This window comes from Panulirus ornatus, chromosome 59, assembly GCF_036320965.1.
Source record: "Panulirus ornatus isolate Po-2019 chromosome 59, ASM3632096v1, whole genome shotgun sequence".
NCBI classification, from domain to species: Eukaryota; Metazoa; Arthropoda; class Malacostraca; order Decapoda; family Palinuridae; genus Panulirus; species Panulirus ornatus.
The window spans coordinates 3,686,809-3,703,047 of record NC_092282.1 but is presented as its reverse complement, the minus strand read 5'-3'; the positions used below and the strand labels follow the sequence as shown (position 1 = coordinate 3,703,047).

Here is a 16,239-nt window from a genome sequence, read left to right as displayed (position 1 = left end):
GTCAGCGAGACCGATATACAGTCGACGCAGATGCCGATTAATCGATGATACGCGCGGTAATCATATGGATAAACACCCATACACACGGCTTATTGACCGTACCCACGGATAACTTACTGACCACACACACTCACACGGATAACTGCTTACAGCCACGGCCAACTTACACGCCCGCGGATAATTGACCACACCCACGGTTAACTGACCTGATCCACGGGTACCTAACTGGTCACACCCAGAGACAGATTCTTATCTCGACACTCTAAGAATACGACATTCCTCTTGCATCGAAGAGGGATCAAGATGATCATGATATATATGTTTAACATCTGCGAATATACATTACGTTTTATGAGCACTTGTCTAGTGACAGAGTAAAGGGGAATTCAGTCTTCTCTGTTGATTTAAAGCTCCGTGAATTAGGTGTCCTGGGATTATGGTGTCAGCTGAGGTCGGCTCGTCTCACGGCTCCGCATCCTTCGAGAATCTGTTTGCTCACCTATTCCTCCCTGGCGTCCGTTCTCTCCCATTTACGTCTCCGCTTAGCGAGGTGGTTCCAGGCCGCTGACCACGACTGCGGGACCCCCTGGAAGGTCCTGACTCTCTCTCTCTCTCTCTCTCTCTCTCTCTCTCTCTCTCTCTCTCTCTCTCTCTCTCTCTCTCTCTCTCTCTCTCTCTCTCTCCAGCTTCTCTTCACCTCCCTATTCCATCCGCTATAAGAGGATGGACAAGCGTTAAAGGGGGTGGGGGGTGTTCATTTTGAGGTGGGGCAGCAGAGAATTCTGAGGTCATGATGGAGTAGGGGATTTGGGGTGGATGGATGGGTGGGGAAGAGTTATTCGAGCGGCCGGGGAGGAGGAGGAGAAGGAGGAGGAGGAGGAGGAGGAGGAGGAGGAGGGGTTGCAAGAAAGTGAGTTAAAAAATCCAGTTCATTAATATTCCGGAGCGGTGGTCGTTGCCCGTGACGTCACATTTGGCCCCGGCCCTGGGCGGCAGCAGCAGCAGCAGGTCCATCGGTATGAATGAATGAAGGGACGGACGTCTGGGAAGCCGTTGGACCAGATAAACAGGTTTAGCGAAGAGCAAGTTTTTGTCCTGAACCACTTCCTTCTCTCGACAAGTTTTACTTGTTTGTTGCATTTCCTTGTGCTTAGATGTAGTTCTTTTAGCTTATTATTCCGTATGTTTCTCCCACCAGCTTGCCATGGTAATACTGAGGGTTTATATTACCATCTGTGTGTCTTTTGAGAGAGTGTCTGACGGTGATGTTACGTGCACAGTGAAGCAGTAAAATGGATCGCGTCAGAAAGCTTGAAATTGCTCCCTTTTTGTATGCCCTACCAGTAGTAGTACTGTGTCTGTAAGGTCAGAAGAGCAGAGAGAGAGAGAGAGAGAGAGAGAGAGAGAGAGAGAGAGAGAGAGAGAGAGAGAGAGCCAGCCAGCTAGAACTAGTTAAGGACACTAAAGAATATACATTTGAGTCTTCTAAAACAACATGCGTCTTGGCTGGTGGGTGCAGTAAACTCGATTTTTTTTTTTCAAGATTCTCTGCAGTTGTTACCATCTTCTGCATCCGTGCTACTATTTTTTTTGTTGCAATCATCGTACGTTGGACGTTCACGGTATTGATATCATGTGTCGTAATTTTCGTTCTCTCGTGTGTGTTGAGCAGATGTGTGTGAAAGGAGAGCTACAAGGAAAGAGGAAGAGTCTCTCATGCAGCGCTTGATGGTTTGTTGCGCCTCTTACCAGAGGAAAGAGGAAACTTTATTCTGGACACATCTTCTAACACGGGTACATGCGTGATATACCTGCTGCTTACGATATGTGATGGATTCATGAACACAAGAGGTGAAGAAAGAGCCTAGACACGACAGGAGAAGATGAAGAAGGGCTGTACACAGCGCTTTATAATCACAGAGTAGAGTGACTTCCTCAGTGATTCTCACACTCATTTCCTACGTTTGTCATGCAATATTCATGTGAGTTTTAACCTTCCGTCGCCCTCCTGCGCCTCCCACTCATGTTACTCCTTGCCTTATCTGATATTTCATCATTATCTTACGTGTCGTATCTGCCCGTGCCGTGTTACAGCTATATCACCCGACTCTCTTTTCTCTTTTACAAGCCTTCGCTTGATCGTCTGCTCGTCCCCTTAATCAGGAGCCTCTGACGCTAACTTTCATCACCATTCCCTATCCACGTAATTCCACGCTAACTCCTACTCTCTCATGCTTCCCCTCCATTCTAACTACGTCCATTAAAAAGACAAACGCTACACAGTCTCTCGTAATCCAGTCGTCCACTTACCCCTCAACGCTGGCAGGCACCATCGCCCACGACAGTGGCTAAGTTATCCCATCATCAATGATGACAGCCCATGCCTGGGAATAAGGCCAGCAGGTAGAGGTAGGTAGTCGAGTAGACAGTGAAGACCGTATCAGTTCATCTCATTATGGTCCACAAATCCATATAATACTGGAGAGTGTGGAGGTATCAGCTGAATCTCTCTGGAGAAGGAAAGAGTTTATAGCAGATATTTTTCACCCATTTCTGATTACTTATTTGGATATATATATATATATATATATATATATATATATATATATATATATATATATATATATATATATATATATATATATATATATATATATATATGTATATATTCCTATTAGTCCACGAGGATAATGAAACACCATAAGTTCCCAAATGCACTTTCGTGTAATAATCACATCATCAGGGGAGACACGAGAGAGAAATATAAGTCAGTTGATATACCTCGAAGAGACGAAGCTAGGACGCCATTTGGTAAGCATGTAATTGTCCAAATATCTTGATCATGCGCAAATTGTGATCCTTTCCAATATATATATATATATATATATATATATATATATATATATATATATATATATATATATATATATATATATATATATATAGCGTTAATGGGATGGTCTTGATTAGGGCCTCAGCTGCCCGTGCCGTCTCAGCCAACATAACAAATGTATGTTTGTGTGACCCAGGTAAGGGTTCAGACATGGGTAGCGAGCTATAACTTCCCTGAGATTGAAGTCTGCTCAACACACACACACACAAATGTTACGCGTCCATATCTTTATGAAGTAGATGCGTGATGGGATCACTCGATAACTTTTTATATGCCTTAGGATCAACATAGCTGCTTTGATCTTTCATCCCAGCCGTCAACTTTGTCACTTCCATTAGAATGATATTTACCTTGTATTATCGTAGTCTCCTCAATGGCGATGATTTCTCCGTTATTTTCGTGCAGTACCTTGAGATGCACTGCTGTGTTGCTGACACGTTCTCCACGCCGTTAGAGAGAGAGAGAGAGAGAGAGAGAGAGAGAGAGAGAGAGAGAGAGAGAGAGAGAGAGAGAGAGAGAGAGAGAGAGAGAGGCCTATTCATCACTGGATTTTTTTTCCTTTGTCTAACTTTAAAGTGAGGCTGTGGAAGGGTTGTGTTCTCTAGAACAACAAGAATGAACCACTCAAATCCTTCCCGGCGGGAGGGCGGGCGAGGGAGGCATATTATCCCAGCCTTTTGTCCCGAAGGCTCATAAAGCACTCACGGAAGAATTTGTTCCGTAAACTTTCGGCCGAGTCCCTCATATGATTGTCGCTCTCTCTCTCTCGTGAAATATACAGTGTTAGAAATATGAGAGAAAGAATAATAATGTCACAGTCTGTCCTGAAGACAGACGGTGCCAGCAGTAGAATATCACCGGCCTCAAGATGGGGAAGAAGAACGAACCATCAACTTCCCAAGGACAGAGAGGCATTCGAGAGCGAAAGGCTTGGCCAGAGTGGAGGGTAACCTGCCTGGAGCAAAGTTACTTGTGAAGGCACAACCGGGCCGTAGAGCTCAGGGTCAGCGTTATTGCTGTGCCATTCACGGCCTACCGTCCGTCTCTGCTTGTCGCCCGGGCCGCCGCCGCCTCCCATACACCACCCGGGACAGCTGTTACGCCTCCAGCTGTTGAGGGCTTGGCTGGTTCGACCACAACACCAGACGTATATAAGGCAGGGGTGCGGTCCAGTCCAGGTTCAGAGGGTCTGAAGCGCTTCCAGCAGAAGGGACAGTAGGTTAGTGGTCCGTGTGTTTAGTAAGTTCATGTATAATTTTGAAAACTACGAGTATGACAGCCAGTTGTCAAGCTAAAATGATTATCATTGATGACACTAGGTATGTATTACGGTCGGTCTCTCTCACAGTGTATGACGATCATGTTCACTCGCTTGGTTAGCTTCAGTCTGTGTTGGAGGTTGTTGCGTATGTAAGCGGCATCAATTGCTTTGAGGAGGAGTTTTGAATTTTGAATGGATATAGAGAGAAGGGAAGTTATGAATGAATTCATGAATTTACAAAAGGATGACAAGATAAAGATACAGACAATTAGATACCCTCATATATATATATATATATATATATATATATATATATATATATATATATATATATATATATATATATATATATCCGAACTAGCTCGAATCCACACACAACAGCTGACTCCTATGTGGAAAACCGGAAGACGGAATTGGATTCTTCATCCACGCGGCACAAGGCAAGACATATTCTGTAACTTCGTGTTTCGTGATCTACCTCTGCCAAAGTCTTTCTTCCTCATTTACATCTAATTTCATAATGAACTGCCGCCGGAGTCTCCATTCTATTCGTTTTTTTTTTTTTTTTTTTTTGTACCGTAACCAGCTTTCTCTGGCGCATCCGATCCCTACGTTATTGTTCCGTGATGAACTGCCGCTGGAGGACATCTTCCTCACCTTTTTGTCCCATAACGCACCTCCGTTCGAGTCTCCGCCCTCCGGTATTCTGTTACCGGTCCTGCCTCGCGGTTCTAGTAAAGGCCATGACGTCGCCCTCTGTGGTCATGTCAGATGCCAGAATCAGATCTGGTAGGCGCTTTTATGGGCTCCCTCCTGCTAGTGATGTCGGCCCCCCATCAACCCATGGAGCTCCATCCTGCCCACTAGTGATGGTCATGGTCCTGTGCCATCCAGAACACGCCACCAAAACACGCGACCACGGACAGCGAGTCTTCAGTCTTGTTCTATCTCCGAGCCACAGGAGTCGAGATACTCACTCGGTGTATTTTGTGGCATGTGGAAAACAGGGTAGCTTACCACTGTCATCTCCTCACAGCCTGAATGAATAGAAGTAATTAACTGGAGTTATATCAGGTTGGATTAATGAAGACCATAAATGACGCACGGTTGATTTAGTTACTGATGAATTTTGTAGCGGAAATGAAGAGATCCTCAGAACACTTGTGAATAATCACGGAAACATGAATGAAAAATGGTGAATGAAGTAAGTATTGGTTGGTCTCGTACTTCACAGGGGTTGGCATGGGTTTGTGTGATGACTGTAAACAGAGAGGAACATTTTTGGAAACCAGGCGCAAGAGGAGGACGGGCCTGGAAGAGAGAAAGAAGGAAGAGGAGGTTGGGAAACGGAGAGTGAATTAGGTCGGTATGGATGTGTATGGTAAGCGACTGACAGGGCTTGATGAGGGGAAAGTATATGGTAAATAGGTAGTGATGGGCGCAATTGGAGGAATGAGGGCAATAGGCGAGTGGGGCTCTGTTGTGAGGAGGCTACACTGAGAGGCTATAGTGTTCCAATCATGTGTCATGACGCAGGGATTTTTTTTCACCCTTTCTCATGTTGTCCTTTGTTGTCGTCTGTTGTAGTTGTTGTTGTTGGTCACCTCTACCTGATGTCTGACCGTATCAGATGTTACCTGTTGTCATCTCTTATGGTCTGCTCTTATCTGCCGGTTTATCTGTCATACGTTTTATCCTCTCTTATCTGCTAAGATATAATTGGTTGTCAGTCGTTGCTTAAATCGATCTCTCTTAACATCTGTTGTTCTCATGGATTATAATGCAGTCTGTTTTACCTATTCAGTGTTGCTTTTGAATGTTCTCTGTTTAATCTGTTACTTATTGTCATTCAGAATTATGAATCATATTTGCGTGGTGGTGGTGGACAGGGAGAAAGCTAAGTTGAAGGGGAGAGATGAGTGTTTGTGAGGTGGTAAGACCTTCTCAAGGTCCTCCCCTCCACCCTCAGGTCATCACAACCTCACTTTCACTCTCGTCGCGCGCATCTTCCTCATGCCAATTCATTTTATTTTTTTCGTGACAGGTTCGTTTGTTGTGGTTATGGCAAGTTTTTTTTTCAGTGCTGTTGCCAAATTCGCCGCAAGGTCAGCTAGGGTCACGTTTGTGTTTCCTTGACCTTCTTCGTCGAGGTCTTTTCTCAGTTACCTCTGCTTTGGTGATGTTCATTCGGTATTTGTCTTTTCCTTTGTTGACATGTCATCTGGTTGTTTTGCTACCCTGTATCTTTCGCATTCATGTTGTTTGCTGATAGTTTCGCCACCAGATGTTGTGATTGTGTTTGTTTGTGTCATGCTGTGTTGTTCTTTGCCCCTAGTCTGATGTGGGTTTACTGTGGTTTAAGGCCTTTCGTTTGCTTTATCCTCTTCTGTGTCGACGTTTCAAAGACTGTGCCATACTGTTAGTTCTGATACATACAAGCAGTGACTTCAAATTATTTTCTCTCTTGATATAAGATAATTTCCGCATGGTGATTCTTGAGCTCAGTGTTCAGTCTGAAAGTCCACATCATTCATGGGTCTTCAGCACCACCAGTTGTGGGTGTTCGAGTAGTTCAGGGTTAGATCAATTTTTTTCAAAGAAATTATTGATTTTACTGACTCTGAGAACTTAGAGGCAGTGAGCAGTAGAGAAAAGAATCACACCTAACTCATAAACAGATTCTTCACCCATGGGATAATCAGCTTCACGATTAGTGATCAAAATACCTCATCATTTTCACCAATATGGTCGCAGTCTTTACTATTCGCCTCACCATATTCATGACAGTCCTCACCATCACTACAACAAAGTGTAAGAGTGAAGCGATTACTTTGGATGATGGTTCCTCTTTTACTTCCTCCTCCTCCTCCTCCTCCTCCTCCTCCTCCTCCTCCTCTTCTTCTTCTTCTTCTTCTTCTTCTTCCAACAAATGGAACGCCAAGACAAATTTATGCCATGCATGGATGTTGATGATATCGTCACAACCTTCGTCACAACCCTCTGTATTATTATTATTATTATTGTCATTATTATCGCCATAACCGTCCCTATCTTCATCATAGTCATCACCATCAACCCCGTCCTTTTCTTTCATCACTGTTTTCCACATACCATCCTCACCATTATCAGGATGATCACTGTCTTCATCAGTTTCACCATTCACAGCAGCGTTCCTAAATGATGTTGCGTGTGGAACCAAAGTAAGTTGGTGAATGATGATCGAGCGTCGAGTCGAATGCTGAAAAAGATATAATGGTACAGACTCTTGGAACAACATGGTATACACCATCATGAAACTAATATTACAAAAAAGAATATAGATTAATGTTTAATATGAAACATCGCAGTAATTCGTAATTCTTACGTAAAGACGTAGATCATCAGAGTATGGTAACGTATCGAAACATCTGATGGGATTTTATCTTGGACCCCGGTATAGACGCTTCAGACCCCGTGGTAAGTCAGGAGTACAAGAGCCGAGTAACGAGAAACGAACGTTGGTCACCTGTGAAAGCCGAGACGAAGCTCTCCCGCCCTCACAACGCACGAGTGGAGGATAATGACGCAGATTACAGGTAACGTCTGGGACTCCACAAGGCACGAGAGAGAGAGAGAGAGAGAGAGAGAGAGAGAGAGAGAGAGAGAGAGAGAGAGAGAGAGAGAGAGAGAGAGAGAGAGTCCCACGTCGGCGGAGATTGGGACTTGGTGGTTGGATCGGTTTTAACTTGCTTGTTGAAGTCTCCGTGTAAATCTCCGCAAATAAACATCCCAAGGCGCTGTACGGCGTCTTCTTTCGTCGTAATTCTACGACAAGAAATCTGTGACGTACTTTCACGAGCCGCCTTGGAGACGGATTAGCTCTTGACGTACCAACAACTTTTTACCACGTAGGATTACGACCTTTTGAACGTGATGACGCAAAACTGGCGTCTGTTTCAATGTACAACAGCAAATGCAAAGGATTAAACATGAATTTCTTAGGCACTTCATTGGCAGTATATATGTATATATATATATATATATATATATATATATATATATATATATATATATATATATATATATATATATATATATACGTATACATATACATGCTAATGGAAAAATTCAGCATACGCTAAGATAATGGAAGTCATCAATTTGGCGTATACAAAAGATTGGCAGTGCTGTTCACGCGGCTGATGAAGTACTGAACCAACGGACATGACATCGGCAACAACATTCCGAAATCAAGCTCTGGGTAATTGCTCATGGGAGAAATGGCTCTCTCAGGTTATAAAGTCCTTGCTACGAGCAGTAGTCTCTCTCTCTCTCTCTCTCTCTCTCTCTCTCTCTCTCTCTCTCTCTCTCTCTCTCTCTCTCTCTCTCTCTCTCTCTCTCTCTCTCTCACATCCATATTGCGTCTTAAGCTCGACTTTTTTTCTATTACGCAGCGAAGCGTTCCCGTAACTGTACTTAAAAGCATAATTGAGACGTTCGGTGAAGGGAAAACGAAACAAGAAAGTATACAGTTCAATCAATCTGGTTATGGTCATGTTATTGTTGCCTTAACATTTTTTGTCTTTTTTTTTTTTCGTCTTGAAAAATGAATCGGCTTTATCTTTGACGCCATAGATACGAATAAAGCAAAAACATCTTTGCACGAATACAAATGTTTCATGTGCTCATTTACTGAAGTGTAATTCATAGTCCTATGTGCTTATCATAAGTATTGTTTGAAGAATTAATTATGCACTTGTCAGTGAGTTCATATGTCTCCTCATTTTTAAACTAACAGTGTAACTTCATATATTAGAAATGTTGGAATATGCTTTTAATTGCACACTAAATTATCAGTCATGCAGGTAAGTTCTAAGTACAGGCTATCCTGGGTTATTATAGTATTTGTTTTATCATTCTCCTGACACCTGTTCATGACTGTGAGGTGAGTGTCGAAGGTATGAATGGAGTCATGTGAGTTCCATGCACACGTACAGGTAGATACGTATATAAACACATGCAGATAATATATATATATATATATATATATATATATATATATATATATATATATATATATATATATATATATATATGACAAATGTACACATATCTGCAGATACCTTTAAACAGATAAGCAAAACCACGGACACATCCCAACACTCAAACTGCATTATCATAAATATATTGTTTTATTGTATTTCAAAATTTGCATTTCTTTTTTTCGTTTCTCGTAGTCATGGTAATCTTATACACGTACCTGCGGTGTCATTCCATGGTTGGTTCTGTATTCTGTATTCTTCCATGTGGCTCGTTAATATTCCCGTGGCTAGTATCCTGGAGCTGTTGTCGTGAAATAGGAAATACAGTCTTCTTTATCATCTTCGTTTCCCAGGAACTCTCACGTCAATGTGGACGCGAAAGGATTGTCTTCATTAACATTCAAACTTAGTTCAAAGTCTTTCACAGTAGAGATATGATTTACCTGCGGTGAGTTAAATCATTATCTTTACGGTGGGGAGAAGGTGGTTCATGATACAGTTCAGACACAAGACGTCTGGGCAAAAAATTCTTTGAATATCCCTTTACATTCGCTGTGAGAAATAAAACCAGGAATGATGAGAAAGACGAACAGGTGTGGACGTGTTGACCCCAACCCCACAGAGGTTGTGTGAGGGGTCAGCTGTCTTGGCTTAGGTCATGAGACTTCATGACAGCCTGCATGACCTACTCCACCCACTCCTTCCTCCACATGCCAGACAGACGAACACCAGGTTCCCTGCCAGATCCTGACAAGACTTTCCCACCCTTCAAGCCTGAGCTTACCTCAGTGTCGTCAACCGTTTTCTTTCTCTTCTTTATTTCACTTATTTTACCACTTTCCACGAAGTGTCTCCAGGGCCTCCCTCGTTTCGGCTTTATTCCCCCTGTTCATCACCTCACTCTGATCTCCTGTCTCTGTGTCCGCCTCAGGGGAAGACTAAGGTTGTGGCGCATGGCTGCCTACGCTGTACAGCACCGGTGTCAACAGACGACAAGACCTTGACGCATTGTGAGGATGACTCCGTTAATCATACGCCTATTCTCCTTCCCTCCCTTATCTCCCCCACCATCTTAGGTCTCTCTCTCTCTCTCTCTCTCTCTCTCTCTCTCTCTCTCTCTCTCTCTCTCTCTCTCTCTCTCTCTCTCTCTCTCTCTCTCTCTCTCTCTCTCTCCCTCCCTCCCTCCCTCCCTCCCTCCCTCCCTCCCTCCCTCCCTCCTGTTACGTCTTCCCATAAGCATACGCCCCCCCCCCCCCCCTCGCCCATCTTCAACTATACCCCTTTTACGGTAAGGCCCCATTCGCCCAGTCTTTTCACCAGTACACCCTCACCTTTTCCGTAATCTCCGCGTGGGTCAACCGTACCGTTACTTCCGACGCCGAACTCCCTTCACACAGAAGGTGGCTGTGGGATGGACGGTCCGCCGCGACGACAGAAGACGTCCCTGGAGGTGACGTGCTCAGCGTGTGGTTTTGTGACGGCTCTTGCGTCGTGCTGTCCTTGTCCATCGATCCTTTGATACTGTTTGGTCCTAAACCTCGTCTTTTATTCGTAGGGGAATATGATATGGCTAACCGTGGAGAGATAGATTGAAGGAGGAACAGAGGGCAAGGATTGAGTAGCCTAGTTGGGGGAGGGGGAGAGAGAGAGAGAGAGGGGGGGTGTTAAGGAACTTTGTAAATAAAGTTATGTGACGTAGGAAGAGAAAACTAAAGTGGAAAGAAGATCCAAATTTACTCGAGTGACCAAGAAGTTACTTCGAAGGACGACGAGGTTGTCAGGAGGCTCGAGCACGACCTCAAGGCAGTTGACTAGTTTGTTACAGTCTTGCAACAACTCCTGACTTTTTAGTATGACGTGACCTTATATTGACCGGCCAACCAGACTCATTTCAAAGACCACTTTACAAAACTGTTTTGCAAGTGCCATTTCTGTCCAAATCACGCTCAGTTGACTCTCCACGTCTTGCCTGGTTGTCTGATTGTGTTGTGTGTGTGTGCGCGCGCGCACACACACACACACACACACACACACACACACACACACACACACACGCACACACACACACATACATATATATATATATATATATATATATATATATATATATATATATATATATATATATATATATATATATATATATATATTGCAACCTGTTACTGTTTTCCTGCATCTATTCATAAGATAGGAGTAAGTAACAGCAGCGCAAAATCCTCACACTTACAATACAATCGTACATACGTATCACGTGTGGAAGTAACAGTGGATTTTTCTTTCTTACAGATTTACTGAGAATTTTCATCATACTAATAACTGCTGCCACAGACAGGCACATTGTTTGAACAGAATGCTCAGGATTGTAGCAAAGACGAGTACTGGCTCAATTGATGTCATTTACTCTGAGGAATCATTAAACCTTATTATCTTTTTTTCCCCCCTTCATATCCGTGTGAGCATGACATCTCCAAGGCCGCACATCTAACGGGCGTTGTGAGCGCCGTGTTTAGGAAGGCTTTGATCTTGTATCGCTAATTCTCACTCTCTTTCAGGTAAAGAAATTTCTCTCACACTCACCTTAACTCTGTTCTCTTTTTACTCTATCTGTTCTCCGTATTTCTCCATCGCAGTGTTTCTCTGTGTTACATAATTTTGCCACAAACTTTTCTGATCTCCTTCACTTATTTCTTACCATCATTTTCTATCATTATCCTTGATCTTATAACAAGATGCATCATTAACACCTTTTTCTATCTTTTGTTCCTCTCTCTCTCTCTCTCTCTCTCTCTCTCTCTCTCTCTCTCTCTCTCTCTCTCTCTCTCTCTCTCTCTCTCTCTCTCTCTCTCTCTTCCTTTATTTCTTCCAGTTCTTGCATTCCGTCAAGCATCATGTATTCCTTATTCCCTTCTTTCTTTGCCGTCTTCAAGCACCATGAAGGTCGTGGCCTCCGCTTTCCTGTGCCTCGTCGCCGTCGCCTCCGCCAGGATGGCCTACCAGCTTCCCGACGGATTCCTGGGCATCCTGGGCGACGCCGTCCAAGAAGCGTTCTCTTGCGAAGGCCGGCCCTTCGGCTACTACGCCGACGTCACCAGCAAGTGCCGCATCTTCCACGTGTGTCAGCCAATACCCGACGAGTTTGGAGTGGTACGTATTGTGTGTGTGTGTGTGTGTGTGTGTGTGTGTGTGTGTGTGTGTGTAGGCTCTGTCATCAACGACCTAACCATCTGATCGCGTGCATTACGCTCGTCCAGGAAAGCGGTGGGGGACTTGGGGAGGGGTAGAGGGTGTGAGACGAGCGTAATACAACAGGAGGGAAGGTCACCGTGTGCCTGTCATTTCGCTGAGGTCACGCTAAGGATGGATCCCAGCGACCAGTGATGCTTCTTGGACACCCGGAGTGGGAGAGAACTTCCTCAGTCGTACAGTGACATGTGTAATGAGAACAAGTTGTTGTTTTTTTTCCCCCTCATCAGTTTAAGAAGACTTTTGGCCTCGTCACCAGGTGAGCACTGTGGAGTACGATGCATGCTAAAAATTTTCGTTTCCCCGTGTTTGTCTCACCCAAGTTTCACTCCTGCCGTGAGACGAAGGCGAGATTGGCTGCTGTAAGAGGCTTCCTCCTCATGGTTTTCTTCAGGTGTTCGAGACTGCTAACCCATGGTATTCATCAGGAGTTCGAGACCGCCACTTCTTGATTTTCAGGAGTTCGAGACTGCTAACCCTTGACTTTCTTCGAAGTTCGAGACTGCTCACTTCTTGGTCCTCTGCAGGTGCTGGAGACTGCTCACTTCTCGTTCCTGTGCGGTAACCTGACGGTATTTAACCAGGAGACGCTCACCTGCGCCTACCCCGAGGACGCCTACCCCTGCGAACTGGCTGAGGAGATCTATGACATCTCCAATATCGACTTCTTTAAAATCCCCGAAGCCCCAGCCTTTCCCGACTACTAGAACTTCACCTTTAGTGTTCTTCCATCCGTTGGCTCAGATCCTGTTGTGTATTGTCACCGGTAAAACAGAAGTAATCTATACATATCTTGGAAGGTCCTGACCTCCTTGGGATCATTATCAGTTCTCATAATCAAGTTTTTACTTACTGATTTAGTGAAATTTATCATTGTCAGGATGGTTCCTTTATTTTCAAAACTTGATGAAATGAACCTCAGTTCTGAGTTACGTAAAAACAAAAAGTAGTTGATAATTGAAATGAAGGTACATTAGTTTGAGTCACACAAAAGAGAGAAAAGTATGAATTTGGCCCGAGCTGTAACCATGGGTTCGAGGGCTTACCCTGCCGTATAACTGTAGTTTGCATGTTAACCCACGTCTCTTTTCAAAGGAAGATCAATACATGTGTTCACCTTGAGAGATTCTGCGGCGTGTGTTCAGGACGGATCTTCATCCGTATCGAACATCAGCGATAAATGAACCATTCATATGCGTGTGTTTTGTGTGGCTCGGGGGAGACTTCAGCCAGCTTGTCTCTGCACATATTATTGTAATACTATTCAGTGAACGTTGCTAGAAAGGATAATAATAAACATGAATGTCCTGTGTCGTTATTTTTTTTCTCGTACCTGTACAATAAGTCGTTCCCGTTACTACAACGACTTCTAATTCCCACTGAATCGTTGTACTCGTCTTAATTAGTCACACCAGTACACTTTTATTTTACGACCAAAGTGAGCATGATCGACTTTGTCTGCGTATGTGTATATATGTGCATGAGTTCATATGTGTGTGTGTGTGTGTGTGTGTGTGTGTGTGTGTGTGTGTTTGAGTTCGCGTTACCATTAGAGTGGAGTAACACTGATAGATTATTGAGAGAGAGAGAGAGAGAGAGAGAGAGAGAGAGAGAGAGAGAGAGAGAGAGAGAAGAGAGAGAGAGAGAGAGCACCTCAACTCGTTCAGACAAAACCCAAGGACGCCTGTAAGATTCCAGCATACATCCCTGATTCAGCATCTTGTATCACCCAACCGGACTTGCTGGAGCCGCGAGTCAGGTCACGGCTGAAGGTGAACCTCGCGAGGAGGTCAACACTACAACACATTTATTTTCGTCATGATGATGTTCTGACCTGAAACATCTCATCTACCTTCTCTCCAGTGACCTTCGTAGTCTCATGGTACATTTCGTGACAACTTCACAACGGAGAAGGATGCAAACCTTTTAAGAAACAGTTGTTTATTCGTGTATGTACAATATGTTTATTGATAAGGTAGGAATGCATCTACAAAGTGGTGTCAGAACTACGTAAAGCTGCAACCCTCACGGTGTTGTTCCGCAGGCCACCCTCACCACAGGCACTGTTGATGGCCACACACCTGCCACATTTACTGTTGATGTCCACACACCTGCCACAAGTACTGTTGATGGCCACACACCTGCCACAAGTACTGTTGATGGCCACACACCTGCCACATTTATTGTTGATGGCCACACACCTGCCACATTTATTGTTGATGGCCACACACCTGCCACATTTACTGTTGATGGCCACACACCTGCCACATTTACTGTTGATGGCCACAGCAGTACTTCTGTACAGACGTGTAACCATCGTCAGTGCTTGTAGCAGGTCTGTGCCCATCAACAGTACTTATGGCAGGTATCTGCGTCTCTGTTTCTCTTTCTTTCCACAAGAGATATTAACAGGCGACACACACACACACACACACACATATATATATATATATATATATATATATATATATATATATATATATATATATATATATATATATATATATATATATATATCATTGATGATATCTATATCGGTATAATTTTCACTTCTCTCAGCAACTCCAACATGTAAGTTTTGGAACATTTGAGACTTACGTATAATTTTCCATATTGGCGATGAAGATTAGCATTCTGGGTATTGAAAATACCAGGATACAAGACATTTTCCGTCGAACATGTCCCATAAAACTGTTAGATCTGGTGCGTATTTCACTCCCGCCAAATTTTCTTGCTCTGACCTAGAGCAATTCCCGCAAATGCCGCTCTTTTTTCACTGACAATCCCCCTGTCCCTCCACTCTCTCTCTCTCTCTCTCTCTCTCTCTCTCTCTCTCTCTCTCTCTCTCTCTCTCTCTCTCTCTCTCTCTCTCTCTCTCTCTCTCTCTCACACACACACACACACACACCACTCCCTGTGTTTGCTTGCAAGCGTCTTTCGACTCGACACTGTGATAAAGCGGTTCCTTAACACCATTTCGCTTTTGCCATCACTATTTATCTTGAATGTAATGTTCACATATTCTTAACAATTCTACTATATATATATATATATATATATATATATATATATATATATATATATATATATATATATATATATATATATATATATCAAACTCAAACTTCGAAAGAGAAATAGTAATTTTTCCCCACTTACATTTTAGAATAAGTGCACAATAGCAGTATATTGACACCTCCATCAGTGGGGCCTGGAGCCATCACCTGCAGAAGGCGAGGCAGACCCGCTACCAGAAAGAACTACTCATCCCATATCGTACTTGAACCAGAACACAAATTTGAGTCTTTCTTCCGTTGAAATTTTCCCCAGGGTGCATGGTGCTCTACTTGTGCAAGAGGTCATCTGTCTCCTGTCGGAGGAGCTGCGGGGCCCGCAGGCAGGGGGATACAGGGCTTCGTGAAGGAGGCTGGAGTAGGTTACTGTGTTGGTGGTGGTGGTGGTGGTGGTAGCGAGGCTGAAGGATGGCTGTGTTGTGCTGACCTTCCCTGACCACACATTGGATATGTGTTTAGATGACTGTGATTGGAAACAAGCACTCCTCTCTCCACTCTCTCTCTCTCTCTCTCTCTCTCTCTCTCTCTCTCTCTCTCTCTCTCTCTCTCTCTCTCTCTCTCTCTCTCTCTCTCAAATCTTGACACTTCTCCCCTGCTTTCTCAACTCAAGTGTTTGGAACGTAATCAGGCAGACGCCAGTCACTGACAAGACTCGGAGTTAACCCACCCACTTAACAAGTATTATATAATCTGTGTCGCAACTGCATTTGCTTCGTTGGCGAAGGGAATTTACTGGAATACTTTTCT

The 16,239-nt window shown here is 43.8% G+C and overlaps 1 protein-coding gene across 2 annotated transcripts; it reads left to right on the top strand.

Annotated features, from left to right (window-relative positions):
- The first annotated feature begins 3,954 nt into the window (after positions 1 to 3,954).
- LOC139767109 (U-scoloptoxin(01)-Cw1a-like) lies at positions 3,955 to 13,728 on the top strand. Of its 2 annotated transcripts, none has more exons than XM_071696094.1 (3): positions 3,955 to 4,112; positions 12,103 to 12,319; positions 12,946 to 13,728. In XM_071696094.1, the coding sequence occupies exons 2-3, from the start codon at positions 12,107 to 12,109 to the stop codon at positions 13,123 to 13,125; spliced, it is 393 nt and encodes a 130-aa protein (XP_071552195.1). In that variant the 5' UTR covers positions 3,955 to 4,112; positions 12,103 to 12,106; the 3' UTR covers positions 13,126 to 13,728. The 2 variants fall into 2 exon arrangements, with proteins under 2 accessions (XP_071552195.1, XP_071552194.1); XM_071696093.1 differs by lacking the exon at positions 3,955 to 4,112 and adding an exon at positions 5,336 to 5,358.
- Positions 13,729 to 16,239: the final 2,511 nt, after the last annotated feature.

What these genes read in the sequence shown, in the direction of transcription:
- LOC139767109 (XM_071696093.1), top strand. An exon ending in TACCCGACGAGTTTGGAGTG is followed by an intron (nt 12,320 to 12,945) that starts GTACGTATTGTG and finishes GGTCCTCTGCAG; the next exon opens with GTGCTGGAGACTGCTCACTT.